This window comes from Drosophila montana, unplaced genomic scaffold, assembly GCF_035044405.1.
Source record: "Drosophila montana isolate Dmon_TW-CO22-7 unplaced genomic scaffold, ASM3504440v1 contig_1408_1, whole genome shotgun sequence".
NCBI classification, from domain to species: Eukaryota; Metazoa; Arthropoda; class Insecta; order Diptera; family Drosophilidae; genus Drosophila; species Drosophila montana.
The window spans coordinates 30,843-49,446 of NW_026996360.1; the positions used below are offsets into that span (position 1 = coordinate 30,843).

At 40.7% G+C, this 18,604-nt stretch overlaps 5 protein-coding genes, 1 long non-coding RNA gene and 1 other non-coding gene across 9 annotated transcripts; 5 read left to right on the forward strand and 2 right to left on the reverse strand.

Annotated features, from left to right (window-relative positions):
- Positions 1-391: 391 nt before the first annotated feature.
- On the reverse strand, positions 392-2,358 carry Srp54 (splicing regulatory protein 54). Its single transcript, XM_064682722.1, has 2 exons — positions 2,224-2,358; positions 392-2,171 (listed from the first exon to the last, which is right to left on the reverse strand). The coding sequence occupies exons 1-2, from the start codon at positions 2,356-2,358 to the stop codon at positions 618-620; spliced, it is 1,689 nt and encodes a 562-aa protein (XP_064538792.1). The 3' UTR covers positions 392-617.
- A 128-nt stretch (positions 2,359-2,486) lies between these two features.
- Etl1 lies at positions 2,487-6,182 on the forward strand. Its single transcript, XM_064682720.1, has 8 exons — positions 2,487-2,623; positions 2,692-2,852; positions 3,245-3,828; positions 4,048-4,380; positions 4,437-4,704; positions 4,767-4,913; positions 4,989-5,291; positions 5,364-6,182. The coding sequence occupies exons 1-8, from the start codon at positions 2,515-2,517 to the stop codon at positions 5,988-5,990; spliced, it is 2,532 nt and encodes an 843-aa protein (XP_064538790.1). The 5' UTR covers positions 2,487-2,514; the 3' UTR covers positions 5,991-6,182.
- A 665-nt stretch (positions 6,183-6,847) lies between these two features.
- LOC135428356 (uncharacterized) lies at positions 6,848-13,920 on the forward strand. 3 transcript variants are annotated; one of them, XM_064682308.1, is made up of 9 exons: positions 6,848-7,968; positions 8,370-8,634; positions 10,287-10,762; positions 10,832-10,928; positions 11,926-12,106; positions 12,194-12,446; positions 12,511-12,993; positions 13,057-13,269; positions 13,339-13,920. In XM_064682308.1, the coding sequence occupies exons 3-9, from the start codon at positions 10,613-10,615 to the stop codon at positions 13,561-13,563; spliced, it is 1,602 nt and encodes a 533-aa protein (XP_064538378.1). In that variant the 5' UTR covers positions 6,848-7,968; positions 8,370-8,634; positions 10,287-10,612; the 3' UTR covers positions 13,564-13,920. The 3 variants fall into 3 exon arrangements, with proteins under 3 accessions (XP_064538378.1, XP_064538386.1, XP_064538394.1); XM_064682316.1 differs by lacking the exon at positions 8,370-8,634; XM_064682324.1 differs by lacking the exon at positions 11,926-12,106 and having other exon boundaries at positions 6,852-7,968; positions 12,163-12,446.
- Positions 13,921-14,950: 1,030 nt separating this feature from the next.
- On the forward strand, positions 14,951-16,353 carry RpS2 (ribosomal protein S2). Its single transcript, XM_064682176.1, has 2 exons — positions 14,951-15,087; positions 15,496-16,353. The coding sequence occupies exon 2, from the start codon at positions 15,497-15,499 to the stop codon at positions 16,301-16,303; it is 807 nt and encodes a 268-aa protein (XP_064538246.1). The 5' UTR covers positions 14,951-15,087; position 15,496; the 3' UTR covers positions 16,304-16,353.
- Positions 16,354-16,497: 144 nt separating this feature from the next.
- On the reverse strand, positions 16,498-17,312 carry Bka (FCF1 rRNA-processing protein Bka). The gene is made up of 2 exons (XM_064682192.1): positions 17,161-17,312; positions 16,498-17,101 (listed from the first exon to the last, which is right to left on the reverse strand). The coding sequence occupies exons 1-2, from the start codon at positions 17,161-17,163 to the stop codon at positions 16,502-16,504; spliced, it is 603 nt and encodes a 200-aa protein (XP_064538262.1). The 5' UTR covers positions 17,164-17,312; the 3' UTR covers positions 16,498-16,501.
- A 21-nt stretch (positions 17,313-17,333) lies between these two features.
- On the forward strand, positions 17,334-18,550 carry LOC135428276 (uncharacterized). Its single transcript, XR_010436231.1, has 5 exons — positions 17,334-17,430; positions 17,675-17,734; positions 17,904-18,006; positions 18,174-18,234; positions 18,439-18,550. It is a non-coding gene; the product is annotated as an uncharacterized LOC135428276 (long non-coding RNA).
- On the forward strand, positions 17,488-17,604 carry LOC135428666 (small nucleolar RNA Z5). The gene has a single exon (XR_010436297.1). It is a non-coding gene; the product is annotated as a small nucleolar RNA Z5 (small nucleolar RNA).
- Positions 18,551-18,604: the final 54 nt, after the last annotated feature.

The following is an 18,604-nucleotide window of genomic DNA, read 5'->3' on the forward strand; positions in this document are numbered from 1 at the left end:
TTTTTTTGTTACGTACATAAGCATGCAGGTATCCGAAGCTTTGGAGAATTCCGCCAACTAATGTGAAAAATGGGTGACAAGCGCTCGAAAGCAATGTAAAAATGAATTAAAGTCGGTGCAAAAATAATGGGACACTTATTTATTTTTTGAAATTCAGAATTGAACCCATATAAGAGTAAATTAATCAATACGTGCTTGGTGTTTGTAAGATAATCTCTTTTTAAAGGATCTGAGTATCTCCACTTTAAATATTCACAATTTTTATCGGAACAGCCAAAAATGTACTTAAAACAACCAACCCGTATAACATAATTTGTATGATCTGGTGGGGAGTTAGCTCTCACATTTTGGGAGTGCTTTAAGATTAGCCCTGAAATAAAGAGTCGTTAGATTGTTAACTTAGGCTAGAGTTGTATATTCAATATTTTTACTTAAATAAACATACATGTGTAAATGCTGGACTTTGAATTAAACTTTATACTTGGAACTAGGACAGAGGAGCGCAATACAAGTAGAAATTGGCATTGATATTGATAAAATAGCAAAAGTAATGTTAGTTTTTAATTGTTTTGTATTTCTTATCAAATTATGTTCATATTAAACGATCTCGTTCATCTCTATGGTGAGTTGGATATATCCATGTTGTCCGACTTCTCAATGCTGACCGATTTGCGGCCCTTCGCCTCGATATCCTCGGAAATGGGTTTCAGTTTGCGTGTGTCCGGTGTGCGCGAACGTCGTCGGGAGGACGTTGACGAGGACTTGCTTGAAATTGTGGCAACATCTTTGCTCCGGCTGGAGCGCGACTTGCTGATCGGAGGTGGCGGCGACGGGGAGCTGCGTTTGCTGCGTGACCGTGGCGAACGGACGCGATGCGACTTCTTGCTGCGCTCACGGGATCTGGAGCGCTTGCCGTTGCCGCTGCCAACGCTAACAACGCCACTGCCACCGGCTCCTGCAACTCCATGCGAGCGTGAGCGATTTGTGCTTGAAGTGCTGCGACGATGTCGAGATCTGGAGCGCTTGCCGCGCGACCTTGACGAACGCGAATGCTTGCCGCCACGTGAGCGTGAGCGGCGCGAGCGTGAGCTGCTGCGACGATGACGCGATCGCGAGCGTTTGCTGCGCGACCTTGAGGAGTGTTTGCCGCGGGAGCGCGAGCGTCGGGACCTGGAAACGCTGCGTCGCTCGCGAGTGCCCGAGCGTCGGCGCCGACGTGAGCTGGAGCGATGCGAACGGGATCGACTGGCGGTGTGTCGCTCTCGGGAACGCGAGTGTGAGCGAGAACGTCGTCGCTTGTCCTTGGCCAGCATGCCAATAACGGGATCTATGGCGGCCGATATCATGCTCTGTGCTTCCTTGACAATCGTCATGGCCTCCTCAATTTCGGCCTGGGCTGCTTCATTCGACTTGGCCTCGGGCTTCGTTATGGAGTAGGTCGAATGGTAGACACTCAAATGGCCGCCCTTGAACTCCTGGCCCTGCAGGCGCAGCGCATGTATAACGCTCGTCTGCTCACAGAACTCGATCATGCAGTACGTCTTGTTATCCTTCTCGGCCCAGCGCGCGTATTTGACCTCGCCGGCACGTTGGAAGCACTCCATTAGATCGTCGAGGCGCCACTCGTTACGCACATCGCACACAATTATAGTGCGCCGGATTTCTTCTATCTTGCGCGCATCGTAGAAGGAGGGCAGCGCTGGATATTCGGGCAGATTGAACTCCACTAGCTTGGGATCGTACGTCTTGATGACCTGCTGCGGCAGCTGACCCTCAATGCGATTAATTACCTCCGGCGGCAGTTTGGAGTCTGGTTTCTGCAAGCCCGGCACAATGGTGCCATTCTTAAGCATCTCCAGTGCACGATACTCCTCGGGTATGGCCAACACCGGGATTACAATGAGCGCCCGGTCTATGAAAACGGTATTGGTCAAGTGCTGGGCCACGGGCACGCTGCTCGTCTCCGTGTATTTCACGTAACAGATGCGCGACTGTACCGGGCAGGAGACATCCCGTATGGTGGGGTACAGTCGAATCTCCTCGATTTTGCCAATGTTGCCGAACAACGTTTGCATCTGATCCTTGGTGGCCTGCGGCGCAATATTGGTCACCTGTATAACACGCGGTGTGTTGCCGCCAGCCATGTTTGATGGTTCACTTTCGTTAACAAACTTAAGAAAATTTGTTTTAGTTTTTTTAGCAAAAAACAAATACTCAATTAACCTCTCTAGCGCAAGTGGAAAAAATTCGACAAGGGCTGCACAGGGCGTCGCGAAAATCTCGATTGGCCCACAGGGCTAACGCACCGATAACAGTTTCGCGTCGCGAACGCACATCGTTATCGATTGCGATTGGCATCGGTATGCAACTGCGAGTACTGATTATTTGTGTGAATTGTGAATGCAAAAGTTGTAGGAAAATTTTTTTACAGTATATGTTAAATTGTACATTAATTGCAATTATTATTTCTAAATAAAACGTCAACAACTGTTTACAATTCGGCTCGCCCCAGACATGTCGGAAAGCCAAGCGCCATCTGTCTCAAAATCTAGTTTGAACGATTTGCGACAGTTTCGCATAAATAAAAATGCAGCTGCCGCAGCTGCTAGCCTGGGCAGAACTGGTAGGCATTGTGTATATTATTCCATTGACGGATGCTGCATTTAACAATACAACTGTGTTGCATTTCAGAGCGTGTGCCTGGCAAGAAGCGCATCCAGGTGATGGCCGACAGTGACAGCGACAGCGCAGACTGTCAAACGCCAAAAAAGCCTAAACTTGTGTTGACCGTCAAGGAAAAAGAAGAGCGTTATATGGCGGCCGCAAAAATAATGCCAAACTACGATACGATGGTAAGTGGAACGTTTGCCATGGTTATATTTTTTCATTTTTTTTTGACGCGGGGTGCGGGGAGCATAGCGCGCGCGTCGCTTACATGTGTTCGGAATATGGCGATTCGTGCCCGGCATTGTGAACAGCTGTTGACACAGTGGCGTCGCAGGCAAGGGGTGCTAAGGAAATTATAGGTCAGGATTTCGATTGGCGCAAAAAGTCCTTTTCAAATGAAAAACACATGCTTAGTATGTGTATCCTTATTTTTTACATAAATGCTATATATTTTATTATAAGCAATATTTATTATTAGAAAACTTTTGTTTAAAGTGTTTTCCTTTTTTTTTTTTAACTGTAGTTAGTAAGTAGTTACTCTTTTAACATTTTGCTAATTAGTTAATATATATTTTAGGCAATTCAAGACTCGCTGGCTCGATCCAATTGGGACGTTGCAGCGGCAATACGTTATCTGAAGGAAAACTGTAAGCCCAAAGCGCAAAATGGACCCTTGGATAAGGCCAAACTGAAGCCCAGCACGAATGGTAGTGGGGCCAAGGCGCATGGCAAGTCGAGTGGCAACTACTCGGACTACGACAACTCGGATGATGATGATGTCAAGCAGTCTAAGGATCAGGTGTACGACAGCGACGACAGTGACACCGAAATGTCCACCAAAATGACCGGACAGCGCAAGAAGGTGTTCCAATTCATGAACACGGCCAGCATCATTGAGCTGCAATCGGTGAAGACGCTGTCGGAGAAGAAGGCAACAGTACTTATTGAGATACGACCATTCAACGACTGGGCGGATTTGCGACAGAAACTGGAAGCCAACCGGCTATCGGCGGATCTACTTAATTACGCACAGGATCTGATCAACAAACAGAACACGGTTGCAACCATTTTAAGCAAATGCAATGGAATGGTGCAACGCCTGGAAACGGCCATTGCTAATGGTGCCGGCATTGTGGAGCAGCCAAAGATTCTAAGCAGCAAGTGGGTGTCCAATCCTATAAGCTTTTTCATATGTCTCATAGATAATTCAATTGTGATAGGGTGATCTGATCTCTCAGTCCCAGAACTTTTTTGATGCAATTTAGATTCTTCTTTTTGCTACATTCAATCAGTTAAAAATAAGGATGAATCTAGCTAAACCAAGTCCTACTTTTAATCATTAGTAATCATTTCTTTAATCCTATTTCGGATCTGTTACAGTTTGCAGTTGGCCGACTACCAAGTAATAGGCCTTAATTGGCTCACTGTGATGCATAAGCAGGAAATGAATGGCATTTTGGCGGACGAGATGGGTCTGGGCAAGACCATACAGGTAATTGCGTTTCTGGCTTATCTTAAGGAGAACGGCCTCAGCAAGGGAGCACACTTAATCGTGGTGCCTTCGTCAACGCTGGACAATTGGGAGGCTGAAATGGCCAAATGGTGTCCCAGTCTGGTAGTCGAAAAGTATCACGGCTCTCAGGACGAGCGGCGAAGGATGCGCGTACGCTTCGCCAAGGATGGCTTTACCGGCTTTGATGTTCTTCTTACCACGTAAGCGATTGCAGTTCCAAGTCTATCACGCCGTTGCTTTATCTGTACCTTGCCAGCTACCATATAGTTGGATCCACGCCCGAGGAGCGAAAGATGTTCCGCGTTTGCAAGCTGCATTATGTCATCTTCGATGAGGCCCACATGCTGAAGAACATGACGACTCAGCGCTACGTCAATCTGATCACAATTAATGCAGAAATGCGCATTCTGCTTACGGGCACGCCACTGCAGAATAATCTGCTTGAGTTGATCTCGTTGCTGTGCTTTGTGATGCCCAAGTTTTTTGCAAAGAGCATTGAGGACATCAAGTCTTTGTTCGTCAAGGTGCGTGTCAAGTGTAGTTTTAAGTATAACTTTTTTTATATCACGTTTTTGATATCTTGTAGAAGAACAAAACCGATGGCGATCAAGAGGAAGTGTCACAGTTCCAGGAGACACAAGTGCAACGCGCCAAACGCATTATGAAGCCATTTGTGCTCAGACGTCTTAAAAAGGATGTGCTGAACAATTTACCCAAAAAACACAGCTGTGTGGTAAGCATTCTTAGCAGAGTATAGGAATTCATTTATACTTTTAAATAACTTATATATATTTGTTTGCTTCTTTAGGAAAAAGTTCCAATGAGCGCCTCGCAAAAGCAATACTATAAAGAGTTGGTGGAATATTATTCAAACAACAAGGGCGAGATCTGCGGCAGCAGCGATCGTGCCGGTGTGGCAATTATGATGGAAATGCGACGCATGGCCAATCATCCGCTGCTAATGCGTCACTATTTCTCAGACGAGCAGTTGCGGGGCTTTTCCAAGCGCCTGGCGCGCTGCAATTCCTACAAGAAAACCAACGAGCAGTACATATTCGAGGAATTGGCAATTATGTCCGATTTTCAAGTCTATCAGCTGTGCAACAAATATGTAAGTCGCGCGAAAGCAAGTTTATAAATATATATATATATATATATGTCTAACGAACGCATTTCCTTTCAGGAACTGTATGATGTCAAGATTCCGGATAGTTTGATATGTGATTCGGGAAAATTTCTCTATCTGGATACCCTGTTGCCCAAACTGAAGGCAGAAGGACATCGTGTGCTGCTCTTCAGTCAGTTTACCATGATGCTGGACGTTGTGGAAGAATATTTAAGGATACGGAAGCATGGTTTTTGTCGATTGGACGGTGCCACGGCTGTCAAAGAACGACAGGATCTGATCACAGACTTCAATGTCGATGACAATATATTTGTATTTCTGTTATCCACCAAAGCCGGCGGCGTGGGCATCAATTTAACCGCAGCGGATACCTGCATCATTCACGACATTGATTTTAATCCCTACAATGACAAACAGGCTGAGGATCGCTGCCATCGCATGGGACAGAGTCGTCCAGTTACCATATACCGTTTAATATCGGAGAGCACCATTGAGGAGGGCATTTTGATGGCTGCCGAAGAGAAGCTAAAACTAGAAAAGGATATTACATCCACCGAGAAGGGCGAGGTGCACGAACAGCGCTGCGTAGTCAAATTGTTAACCATGGCGTTGGGCCTGGACAAGGATGAGGAGGAGCAATTGAACAACTCATTGAATAACTCCTTGGGAGCAACTACAAAGTAGTCTGTTAAAACAGCCGCTTTAGCGACACACTTTCCATTTTCCAAGAACACTATTTTTTGTAGCGTTTCATTTACTTTTTTTAAATGTATACTTAAATTATTGGCGGGCAATTCGCTCATATCATTTGCGTGTATTTATAAGAATCAATATTGTATTAAATTATATATTAAAATATATTCAAATTTAAGCTCAGATTTTGGCTATTCGAAATGGGTTCTAAAGATGAATGCGTTAATTGGAGTGCTTCAAAGGAAAAGTTATTCTCAAGCAAAAAGTTTTTCATAGTTTTGTTTAATAATTATTGAATTGAAGATAAATAAAATACTAATAAGTAATATTTAAGCAGCTCAGAAATAAGAAATATAATTTGGAAATTTTTTTTTGACAAAAATTGTTTTTAGGCTGCTTGCTTTTCTAGCAGATCCGTTGCGAATATCCCTAGCACATACTTTTACTGATTTTGGCTGTAGAAAAGCTTAAAGATTTGTCCATATTAACTGTAGAAATCAGAAATAATAAGTAGATACAAATATTTGAATTATTCTAAAATATGCATACAATGGGCTTTCAGGAATTAAATAATTGTCTAACAATGGACGAAGTCAATTAAAATACTACTTTTGATTTATGTGCTCATACGCTGACAAATACTTTTGAATCATCCAGTTTAGCGCAACAAAACCAACTCGACAACCCTCAAACGAGAGAGGGACGCTCTTTCTTACTCTCTCGCTCTCTCTCTCTGTCTCTTGCTCTCAATGCGTACTCTTTGGGCGAGATAACATGCAGAGTGTTTTGAAGAGCTTTTCGGTGCGGCGGCGATTCATCAAGTTTTAGTCTTTAACTGATCGCTCGCGCCGATGATTTAATTTTTAAGTTTAAACGCTGATTTTGTACCACAGAGAAAATAATATAAAACCCTGCGTCAAGTGTAGCAAACAAAACGATAATCACATTACCATATACATATACATATATCTACATATATGTGCGAATCAATAAATTTGAACAATTTGCAATATTAAAATAGAACAAAAACGAACAAATTTAGCGCAACGAAAGGAAACGCCTGTAATAAATGCAGTAAAAATCGAAAGTTTTATGTGATCTAAAATCATATATATATTGTCTACCATATATATACATACGTGTGTATTTATATGAGAATGTGCAGCAGAGTTGGTAAATTCTATTTTGCTCTAACGACTCGTCGTTCGCTATTATGTGATTCATATTGAGTACATACATAAGTTTTTGGGCGTTCAGAAGACAAGCCGAATTATATATTTATAAATAGCAGAGCGCTCGCCAAACGGAAATCATATTGGTCCAATACAAAATACTTAGTCACACACAATACGAATAAATAAAATACCCATCCATTTGAATAGCAATATTTTTTTGTTAACCAAAAGCAAGAAGAAAAAATAAAAAAACGACGTCATACCGCGTCTACCTAGCGGAAACGGAAGAATATAGCCGCACCTCCGCTGCATATACATACATATAGAGAGTATAGATACATATAGCATGCATATATGAATAGTATATATCGTATACGGCACATGTGAATAATTCGCAAATGAATAGAAATATACAATTATACATATACAAGGCAGAATTTGAAGAAAAACAAAAGCGCGTGCAAGAGCAAACATAAAAATAAATTAATATCTATGCTTATTTCACATGCCAGGCCATATACCGTGTCTGTGTGTGTGTGTGTATGTGTGCGTGTGTGTGAGTAATAGCCAAGAGAACTAGCGAGCGATCTAAAAAAACGAACAACAAAAATAAAACAACAAAAAATACAACAAAAAAAAAGAAACGAAAATTACGCGAACAAACCCAAGATAAAAAACAGAAGAAGAAGCAACTATAACAATTGACAACGAGCTAAGAACAAGCGCAAAGCAACAAACCAAAAATAGGCAGCACAAAGCAGAAGGCGCAGCTAACGACGACGTCAGCGTCAACGGTGCGTATACTTACCAGCAGCCGCAGCCGGCCGCCCCACCCTCCCCCCACACCCGATCATTGACTCATCCAACGCGTAAACAGCTGCTCGCGAAACACTAACAAAAAAAAAAACAGCAGCAACTGTAAAGAATAACAAGACAATCATCAATTGTTTCTGCGCCGCTGTATCTGATCCGTTGACTGTGTGCGTGTGTGTGTGTATGCTTGTGTCTGTGTTTCTGTGTGCTTGTGTGCTTGTGTGCATGTGTTGAGAGTGCGACGATCCAAAAACTAAGCAAAGAACTCACACTTACTCATAGTTGTCTAGAAGGCATTCACAATGCCTGACTGCGAATTATAATTAAAAATAAAAATAAAAATAAAAAATAATAATTTTTGTTTTGGATTTATTGTTGCTAGCGTATGTGCCGAGCATAATTAAACGACACACGAAGAGCGTATCTATAAAGTTAATGAATAAACACATATCTATACGAATAACAACGACGACGACGACGCGAAACCCATAACGACGATATTTAATCTAGAGAACTTGAAAGAGAGATACCGAATTAGAAGGAAAAAAACAAAAAAAAGAGTGTGAGCGAAGAAGGCAGTTAAACAAAAGCTGAACAGCAACGAAAACCAAACAAATTATTGGATCAATTTTATATTGCATTAAAAGGTAAGCACTAAAAGCTAAATTTAGAAACGTATTTATCGGGGTTGTTGACAAATTCCACCCACAAGGGTGGAAAATCGATGGGAATCGCTTCTCTGAAAAGTTTTTGTTGAACTCAATTTGAAATGTTTTTCAGCTGTACAGAATCCAATCCAAAATTTTTTAATGATTAATACTTTGCCCATGTAAGACCGGGTAATGCTTGCTAGTCTTTCTAAGAATTATATTGGGCCATGCTTAAGCCTTACAAATAATATGCAATTACAGATTTATATTTTAATCAATTAAAATGATAGAAAAATAAAACATAGGCGCAGATCTAATCTTTTACTTCTGAGTCACATCTTTTAATGGACTCTTATCTGACAAAGTTTGGAAAACTAAAAACTTTTTTTAGAGCAATTTAGAAACACTTTTCGAACTTTATGAAGAATATTCAAAACAATTTGCGATAACTTTAAGAGTATTTAAACACAATGAAAAACATTTGCATATTCTTACAGTCATTAGTTTGATTATAAATCATTTATCGAAAGATGTTTTTAGTTGGACCTAACTCAAGTTTTGTTGTTCCTTGCGTTAAAACTCTTGTGATTTTGTTTTTATAGAGCACAATTACCAAGCATTACTATTTGTAAAATTCTTAGACAAGTTATATTTTTTTTGTTTAAAGTTTAAAGAAACTGCGTGTCAAGTAAAAATGTAAATGTTATAATAAATATATAGGAATATATAGATAAAACTATTAATAGTTGTTACAGTAGAAATTTCGAGTAAAAACTATTATTAAGAAAAAAAAAATAAATTTAACTGATCTGCACAGTTTTCACGGTTAATTTTTGTTTAAAATTGTCTTGTAAGTTAATAAATAAATAAATTACCTAAATATTCAAATTATTGGAAAAAACACTTAAATATGATCCCCGCAATTTTTTTCTATAAAATATTTCGCTCAGATATTTATTTATATAATATATTTGTATCTGTATTTTACAGAATGTTAATAAATTTCCATAAGAAAATATATTTATTAATATAATTTATTAGTGAACCGACAAAATGTAGCTTATTTAACTCTTTTTAACTAGACTCTGAGTTCGATGTAGTTTTTTTTTTAAATAAATAAATGTTTCTCTAATTTTTGTTTATTTACAAAAACAATGTTTTGTTTAGCTGTCGCGGCAGGGATTTGTTTATTAGAGTATGTGCACATCGACAATTCGAAAATAGCTTAAAAATACACTCACCCAAACACAAACGAACACAATCACATTCACGGATACTTAAAAAGCTGAAAAATTAGACAAAATTGCTCAGAGCTGATGTCATTCATCTCGGCTGGAAGTGCGCTCCGCGAACGCGGTCTTGAAACCAGATGCACTCCTACGCGCAGCCGCAGAGCCGGTTAACTGGCCGTGGATGTACCTACGAAGTACATAAATATATAAAAAAATAAATATATATATACGCGATTGTATATGTCGATCAATAGTTTATGTTTCAGTTGTCTCTTGCTGCTGTGGTCCAAGAAATGACAGACTGTCTTCAGTTAAAGCTTTAATTATTTATTAATATATTCATGAATTATGAATCAGACTCGAATAAATAATAATATCCCCTCTCTCTCTCTCTCTCTCTCTCTCTCTCTATTGCAGACCACGCTAATACTTATAAAAGGAATAAATACTACTTGTCTTACATATAAGACTACGAAAGCAAATTATACCTAGATAATTGTATTAAAGGCAAGCAAACAAAACAAAATATATTAAAAAAAAAAAAACAAGAATTGTGATATGTACAACTTTACTCAAATATTGAAAAAAACATATATAAGCGTTTAATTCAACTATTCCGATCTTCTGCGAGACGCAGACGGAAACGTGATTAATCCAAGTTTTTCGAAAAACATAAACAAAAACCAAAGATTAGGTTTTTCAATTAGTCTAACGCATAAGAAGCAGAAGAAGAAGCAGCAACAATGGCAGAAAAAGTGGAAATCTCAGCAGCCACATTTAATAATAATCAACAGAATGATGCTCGAAAGGTGCGCAAATCGCCCGATTTTCAACCCATAATGCCAGGTGTCATATCCAGAGAGCGCAGCTTTGTGCGCACCTCAAATCAACAGGTAAATCCACACACACACACACACGCACATAATATTTAACTAATGTGAAACTAATGCATTTGCTTATAGAACATAAACAAAAGGCGCAGTCTGGCGTTTAACGTGCCTGGAAATCAGCCTGGACAAATGCGTGGCAAGCCCGCAATGGATATATACAGACCTCCAAGTAAGTCCCCCAAGTATAGTATAAATCATCTTTATAATGCCTGTAAGCTTGCCTTTTCACTAAATTTAATCGCTTTCGGCTTTAAACACATCTCTTATTATGTCTAAAGAAGCTTATAAATATACACTGTTTTGGGGAAAACATTTTACTTAGTTTTATTGCATGGATTAGGGAAATAATTAACTATATTTCATGTTTCTTAACGCTAAATGCAATTTTTTCTTTTTTTTAGTTAGTTTTGTTTACCTGGTTAAAAGGCCAGTTGCATGTCTTTATCGTAAAACGAAATAAAAGTGCTGCCACCTTGCAATACGATACATACTTGGCAGCACTATAGAAAGTATGTAAAAAGCAAGTTGTACAGTCCTGCCAGCTCATCGATAAAGTGCTGCCCATTTTTAAAATTGAAAATTTGACAATGCGTTGACACAAAGATGAGATAGAGAAAATTGAACTTCTTTTTTAATTAGTAAATACTTTATGAGGATAATAAAATATATGTAAATAATATAAACATTTGGTGACTGGCAAATGTCTTTGGGCTTTACGAAGGTAGATTCGCGCCGTCTATCTTTAAAAACTAAAAAATATCAGTTAATTTTTTGAGCAGTGTTGATAAATTCGTGAATATTTTTTGCCATTCGAACACTTAACCCTCATTCAAACTGTTAATTGGGCCAATGATTGGTGCAGTTTTCTTAAGCTTCATTTAAATGAAATATACAAAATGAATTAAATTAAATATACAAATTTCCCTTTGCTACATGCTTTAAAGGCAGCTGCTTTAACATCAGCTTCGCATTTTAAAGAGATGCATAAATTGTATTACACTATTTAATTGGTCAACGATTTTCTTTCTTCTTCTTTTCATAATTGTTGATAAATCCCCAACCCCCGAACCCCAAATAAATACATTCATCATGCATACCTGTACTTATGTTAATTCACTTGTGTGTATCTTTAAATTGTCAACAACAACAATATTAAACGTTGTCAGATGTGCGCGGCTCCGAGGTAGCCAGCGATGCTGGTCCTGGTCCTGGTGCTGGTGCTGGTGGTGCTCTTGGTGGTGGTGGTGTTGGGTGTGTCTCGAACAAACTGAACATTAATGCCCAGGAGTTCACAATGACGAGCAACTCACGTGCGACGCCACCGGCTGAGGCATTTAACAGTAATCGGTAACGCCAACACAATTTTAATGCCAAACTTTACCCCTCTTGCCGTCTTCTTGCAGAGCTAAACCACAATCTACAACATTCTTCCAGTTCGTCCCTCATCTTCCCAATGGCCGGCCAAGGGCCAAGTCTCCTCCAGCAACAGCAGCAGCAGCAGCAGCAGCAACAGCAGCAGCAGCAGCAATATGCGATCCTCAACAGACGCCAGGCGGGTCTCTCGCTGGGCAACATGCCCGCACTGAACAGCCTCAAGGGTGGCCATCATCGTTCCATCTTGGTGACGCATCCCATGGCCGGACAGATACCGCTAATGAATTCACCATCCAGCGGCAACATACTTCACGTAAATAAAACAATTGGCAGCTGGTCAGGCTTTTAAAGTTTATTAATAAATCCCTCTCTTATAGTCGACGAACCGGGTCAAGTTCGCGCCGGAGCCCCGGGCACAGAAGTCGGCGCAGCACAATCAGTACGGCGGCAACAATATGAATCACTACAACAATGGACACCAACAATACCAAGTGAATGGCATCGATCCTTACCTAAATGGAGCCGCCTTGCAGCGCTCCAAGTCGTTGTCGTCGGCCGATGCGCTGACACGCGGCTTGGCTGGATTGGGCCTGGGCCTGGGCAACGAGGTGGCCGACATTGGCCAGTTTACGCCGGAAATACAGGCACTGATCGAAACGGCACTGGAGGATCCAAATAAATTGAATTCCCGCTGCCTCATGGAGCTGACGTCGCAGTTTATAAAACGCGCCGTGGAGAGTCGACGCTTCGCTTTGCCCATATCGCGTCTCTGCCTCAATATCATCGCCAAGGAGCAGAAGGAGACGTTTCTGGAGGCGCTGCTCAACACGTGCCGCCAGTGGTATCAGGAACGCGAAAAGGTAAGCCAAATCCCAGCTCCAACTCCAACTCTGATTCCAATCCCAACTGGATTTCCCTTGCAGCTGCTGTTCGCCATTCAGGGCATGAAGTCGCCGTCGCGGGTTCGGTTTACGGCTTTCATGGCATTTCTTACGGAAATGTTTTGCCAGCTGAAACGCCGCCAGCTGCAGCTGCGCACCCACAGCGAGGGCACCCCACCACCCCTGGTGCTGCTCAGCCTGCTGTCCAAGTGCTGCGAGGATTGTGTGCGTCCACCCGTGCGTTCCCTATCCGAGGTAAGTTTCCCCGGTATTTATTATGTTCCCCTCGCTGAGCCACAGTTGTGAAATATTACCGTTTTGCAGATTGAGTGCCTGTTCTATGTGCTGACCTGCATTGGCCAGGATATGGAGCAGCAGCTGCCGCAGCAGCTGGAGCTGCTCATGTCCCTGGTGCGCGATGCGTTCCTCAATGCCGGCGATGCTGCCGCCTCCATACGGCGCACCCTGCTCCAGCTGATCGAACTGAAGGCATCGCACTGGCAGCTGCCCGGCAACTCCGTGCTCTACTATACCCACACCAGCAATTAGTTCGGGGTTTGGATAATCGGACGCAATTTGTTGCAATAAGTAACCAGACATTATTATTGTGGTCGAATTGCATTTAGGCCCAGTCCTCAGTGCAAAACGCAACTATTTATCGTACTCCGCGCAGTACCATAGTCCATAAGCAATATTTATTTTCGGAACCCTAGTTAGATCGACTAACACCCAGGCATAACTATTATATTATACACGCACATTTCTACCAGCCCAACTCGGCGATCTTTGTGGGAAGGTCCCACTCTGGTAGAACTTATGATTCTGCTTACATAAGGCTCAATTTATACTATGTGAATCCATATATTATTTATGTGTAATAAATACTACTACTAGTCAAAAAAAAAACAAAGAACAAGAGTTTACTTTGAGATGCCAAAGATATTATGCCCCAAAAGATATATAAAAGAGATATAATATAATACAGGAGGAATAAGAGAGAGAGAGAATTTTAGGGAAAATATCCACCCAAAATGGGGTGTCAAAATAGATAGGTAGGGCGAGATATAGCTCTCCGATATGATAAAAGTTTGCTTATCTGTATTCATAAGAGGTTAAGACAATAGACACCTAACGCCAAATCTTCCTTTCTCCTGCACCGTCAGGAACTCTATGGGAGTTACAGTTATTCGGAATTGGCGGGACTTCGCTTGCATAAAGTAAAGTTTATCAGGGCCCAGATTGAACTTGTCGTTTAATAATGATCAAGTTCAAGATATTCAAAGCTCTTAAGAGGTTATATGTATGAGTTTTGGAACATTATTTCTAGCATGCTTAAGGGATATATATATTTATTAACAAACAAAATAATTCTAATTCAAGAACTGGCTACTAGGACCTTTGTTTTAGATGGAAACTCCGGATTCTCATTGTTATATTGGCTGAATGATTGGGACAACTTGGGTCTACATTAAGAAATTAAGTTTTAGTGCTTAAAGCTAGATTTTACCTCAGACCATGTCAGAAGCTCTTTGCCATAGGCCAGGCTACTGAGGAGCCAACCCATATGTTGCTAAGCTTCTGACTTAGCTGACACCAGTCCCAGAGGGAACTACTGAAGTGTCATTACCAGTCGGCACCCTCGTGGAGGGTTCAGCCGAGGATTTTGCCGACCTTCATCTTAATTTCCTCATATCATTTATATCAACTGTTTATACAAATGTATATTTGTTACTCCACTCCACTCTATTTTATTTAAGCTTTCGTATGATATGAATTTCAAAAATAGGCAAAATAATGCGAATTATATTTGGATTGAAAATAAATAATTATAAAATTTTCAAGCAGTTGTCAACATTTGAAAATAACTGATATTTATGTGCTTAAAACTAACGAGTTGGCTACTTAAGTTACCGATACCAACCGAGAGAACGCCGACGAATGACAATCGATAGGATTCCTGTAAATTAAATATCGATTAAATGCAACCCTAGCGATTAGTTCGCCTTGGCTGCGACTAGAATATCTCGTTCATTTGGTTTTTGTCTTCACCCCATAAAGTTGATACAACTACAAGTAAGTCGATTTAATTAAATTAAATATTCATGCATACATATTGAAGCAATAATAGTGTTATTATTTAAATAGTTGGCTATTCGTGCGATAAAAGTAATCATTAAGTTTATTGCTTTTCACTTGTAACTGAAAAACAAAGTGAAAATTTCAACTTGAAGTATGCATTACCACGTGTTCCAAAATGGCGGCGGTGTACACGCACCTATAAATTTAAAGCAATTTTAAAGTGCTTAAATGATGATTAATTAACTTACCTTTTGCGGTTTCCACCAGAAAGCGTTAGTTCGCTTAAAGATGGGCTTAGGTGTCTGATTCAAGCACTTTAAATTTGAAAAGTCAACATCGATTATAAGTGCTCGTCCCTAACCTAACAAATACTAAAGATTTTTGTTTTTGTTCCAATTGCAGAATGGCGGACGCAGCTCCAGCCCGTAGTGGATTCCGAGGTGGATTTGGCTCTCGCGGTGGTCGTGGTGGACGTGGTCGTGGCCGTGGACGCGGCGCACGAGGTCGTGGTGGCAAGGAAGATTCCAAGGAGTGGGTGCCAGTGACCAAGCTAGGTCGTCTGGTGCGCGAGGGCAAGATCAAGTCGCTCGAGGAGATCTACCTCTACTCGTTGCCCATTAAAGAGTTCGAGATCATCGATTTCTTCTTGGGCTCTGCTCTGCGCGATGAGGTCCTCAAGATCATGCCCGTCCAGAAGCAGACGCGTGCCGGTCAGCGCACACGTTTCAAGGCATTCGTCGCCATTGGCGACAACAATGGCCACATCGGTCTGGGTGTCAAGTGCAGCAAGGAAGTCGCAACCGCTATCCGTGGTGCCATCATCCTTGCTAAACTGTCTGTTGTGCCCGTACGCCGCGGCTACTGGGGCAACAAGATCGGCAAGCCCCACACCGTGCCCTGCAAGGTTACCGGCAAGTGCGGTTCCGTTTCGGTGCGTCTGATCCCAGCTCCCCGTGGTACCGGTATTGTCTCAGCTCCCGTACCAAAGAAGCTGCTGACCATGGCTGGCATTGAGGATTGCTACACCTCCGCTCGTGGCTCAACTGGTACTTTGGGTAACTTCGCCAAGGCTACCTATGCTGCTATCGCCAAGACATACGCCTACCTGACTCCAGACTTGTGGAAGGAAATGCCCCTGGGCTCCACACCCTACCAGGCATACTCCGACTTCCTGTCGAAGCCAACGGCTCGTCTGCACGCCGATGCCTAAGATCATCGTGAACCAGATTTTTTAAATAAACAAAACTTCTATATCAAAAACATATGAATACTTAATTGTTGTTGGATTTGGCTCGAATGGGGAAACATCTATTGAATAGAAATAGTTTTTTCAAGATATCTTTAAAAACAAAGATTATATATTTAAAACAGTACAAATATCAGATGTTAAATATATTCATAATCTGGACTACGCTTTAACACCGTACGCCTCGGGCATACGCTCAATGGCGTATTTATGCGCAGCGACATACATGATCGGGACGCCAGGTATCTTGCGTATGCGGTTCTTCAGGTCCTTGTCATTTGTGGCCACAATGTAGCACTTGTGTTGACGCACTCGCTCGACCAAGCAGTCGTCAGCGTAGGTGCCCTTGTGCAAACAGGGTAAACGCTCGAAGCGGGGATCGGATATGATCCTCAGGGCCAATTTATACTTGTTGCCCAGTTTTTCCAGCTCGGCGCGCACACAGTCCGATATATATGGTATGCACTTGGCGTACAGACAGTCCATCATGCACTGCACTATATCCAGCTTATTTTTAATGCTAAAATTAATAAAGTTCGTGTCGAGCACGATATGATAGGGCGGTCCCAGCTGTGTGTTGTACTGGAAAAAGAGCGCCGAGCTCTGCTGTGTGGCTTCATGTACTTTCATGTCATGAGGATCGTCTGCCTTGTTTCTTTTTTGGCGTGCTTGCTCCTTGATCCGGGAATCGGTGGGCTTCATCAGACGCTTCAATTGTGCATTTCGCTGCTTCTGTATCTTTTTTGTCTTCTTTTGCTTACCCTAAAATTGTGTGAATGGAATTATGTTTTATTTTGCACTTTTTATAAGAAAATATTTACCATTATATATTTTGTAATGTGTCAATATAATGTAAACAATTATAAACCCAAATGCAATGCAACCGCACGTGTTTATTTTTTATTGCTCAGCTGTTTTTCGCAGAGTTTGAAAACCTATCGATTTGAACAGAAGTCTGATGCAACATTGCACGTATTAATCGATAGAAAACAAATGCATACTTGATGATATCAAAAGTGAAGTCCAAGAATTTTCTTGGTTGTGCCACGTGCTTTCATCTTTCATTTGGATTGAACATTTTGTGAAAGATGGTGAGTTGTGGTTAAGCAATTTTTATTAAACGTAAAAATCAAATAAATATTTATGGCCACAAATGATGAAACTGATGACGAGACTGAAGGAACTTATTCTCGATTTTATATTGTATCTTTCAATGTAATTTCGAACAATATTTGTTCATTTAAAGATGATCCGGCAATCTGATGGCACAATTTTATTAAAATGCCTTTTGAAGTGAGGATGAGAAAACTAATGTTTAATTTCGTTGTATTGCAGGGTTGAATACGTAATATCACCATAATGTGGATGCACATTTAAATTGTTGAACAATAAAAGGTAAGAAATATTTCTCAATTTGTTCTTTATAGAAACACGTGATGAACTTATACACAGACCTGTGCTGAGTAAAAGTCATGTGGAATTCGATGTAAACTGATTCTAAGCCTTCTAAATGAACTGCACCTAAATTTCATTATTCTAATGGTCAATTAAATGTAATTTTTAGGCTTATGCACGATGTCTCGGAAGACGTAGTCGCCTCTAAAAACAAGATGGCGTATGGCGATTTACCGGTCCGTAAATGCAGATAGCATACTCTTGCAGACATGGTAAGAAGACTATAAAATGTAGATTTTTGTGTGATTATGATGATTTAAACACAGACCTGTTCTGAGATTACTTATGTTGATTTGTATTATACTGACATATTTACTTAAATATGCAAGTTAATCAATTTTGAAAAATTCATTTAAAATGTATTTACAATTCTTTGCAGACGTCTGCATAACCTAAGTGAGGTTATATTGAACACGGCGCATTATTCGGCTTCGTGCGAGGTAAATATTTTATAAATTTCTTTTTTATACATACTTTTGGTGCTTAAATGATGATTAATTCAATTACCTTTTGCGGTTTCCACCAGAAAGTGTTAATTCACTTAAAGATGGCCTTAGGCGTCTGATGCAAGCACTCAATAATAATACTTTTTTACATGCATAACCTCTTTTATATCTAATCAAATTCTTACATTTAATTTGCAGAAAGACGCGCCAAATCTTCAGGCTGGGCATCGCATTTGTTAGACATTAAAAATATTCTATATTATACGCCCATAATAGGGGCATGTACCTCAATAAACATTTTAAAGCAAAATTTCTGTCTTTTTTTGTGTTCAATATAAATGAACCAAGCATTATGCAGGAGTTT

Coding starts and splice junctions, on each gene's coding strand:
- Srp54 (XM_064682722.1), bottom strand. CDS start 2,358: ATGCCAATCGCAATCGATAACGATGTGCGTTCGCGACGCGAAACTGTT. Junction 2,172..2,223: donor TTTCCACTTGCGCTAGAGAG/GTTAATTGAGTA, acceptor AATTTTCTTAAG/TTTGTTAACGAAAGTGAACC.
- Etl1 (XM_064682720.1), top strand. CDS start 2,515: ATGTCGGAAAGCCAAGCGCCATCTGTCTCAAAATCTAGTTTGAACGAT. Junction 3,829..4,047: donor CCAAAGATTCTAAGCAGCAA/GTGGGTGTCCAA, acceptor GATCTGTTACAG/TTTGCAGTTGGCCGACTACC. Junction 5,292..5,363: donor ATCAGCTGTGCAACAAATAT/GTAAGTCGCGCG, acceptor ATTTCCTTTCAG/GAACTGTATGATGTCAAGAT.
- LOC135428356 (XM_064682308.1), top strand. CDS start 10,613: ATGGCAGAAAAAGTGGAAATCTCAGCAGCCACATTTAATAATAATCAA. Junction 12,107..12,193: donor GAGGCATTTAACAGTAATCG/GTAACGCCAACA, acceptor ACATTCTTCCAG/TTCGTCCCTCATCTTCCCAA. Junction 13,270..13,338: donor CCGTGCGTTCCCTATCCGAG/GTAAGTTTCCCC, acceptor ACCGTTTTGCAG/ATTGAGTGCCTGTTCTATGT.
- RpS2 (XM_064682176.1), top strand. CDS start 15,497: ATGGCGGACGCAGCTCCAGCCCGTAGTGGATTCCGAGGTGGATTTGGC.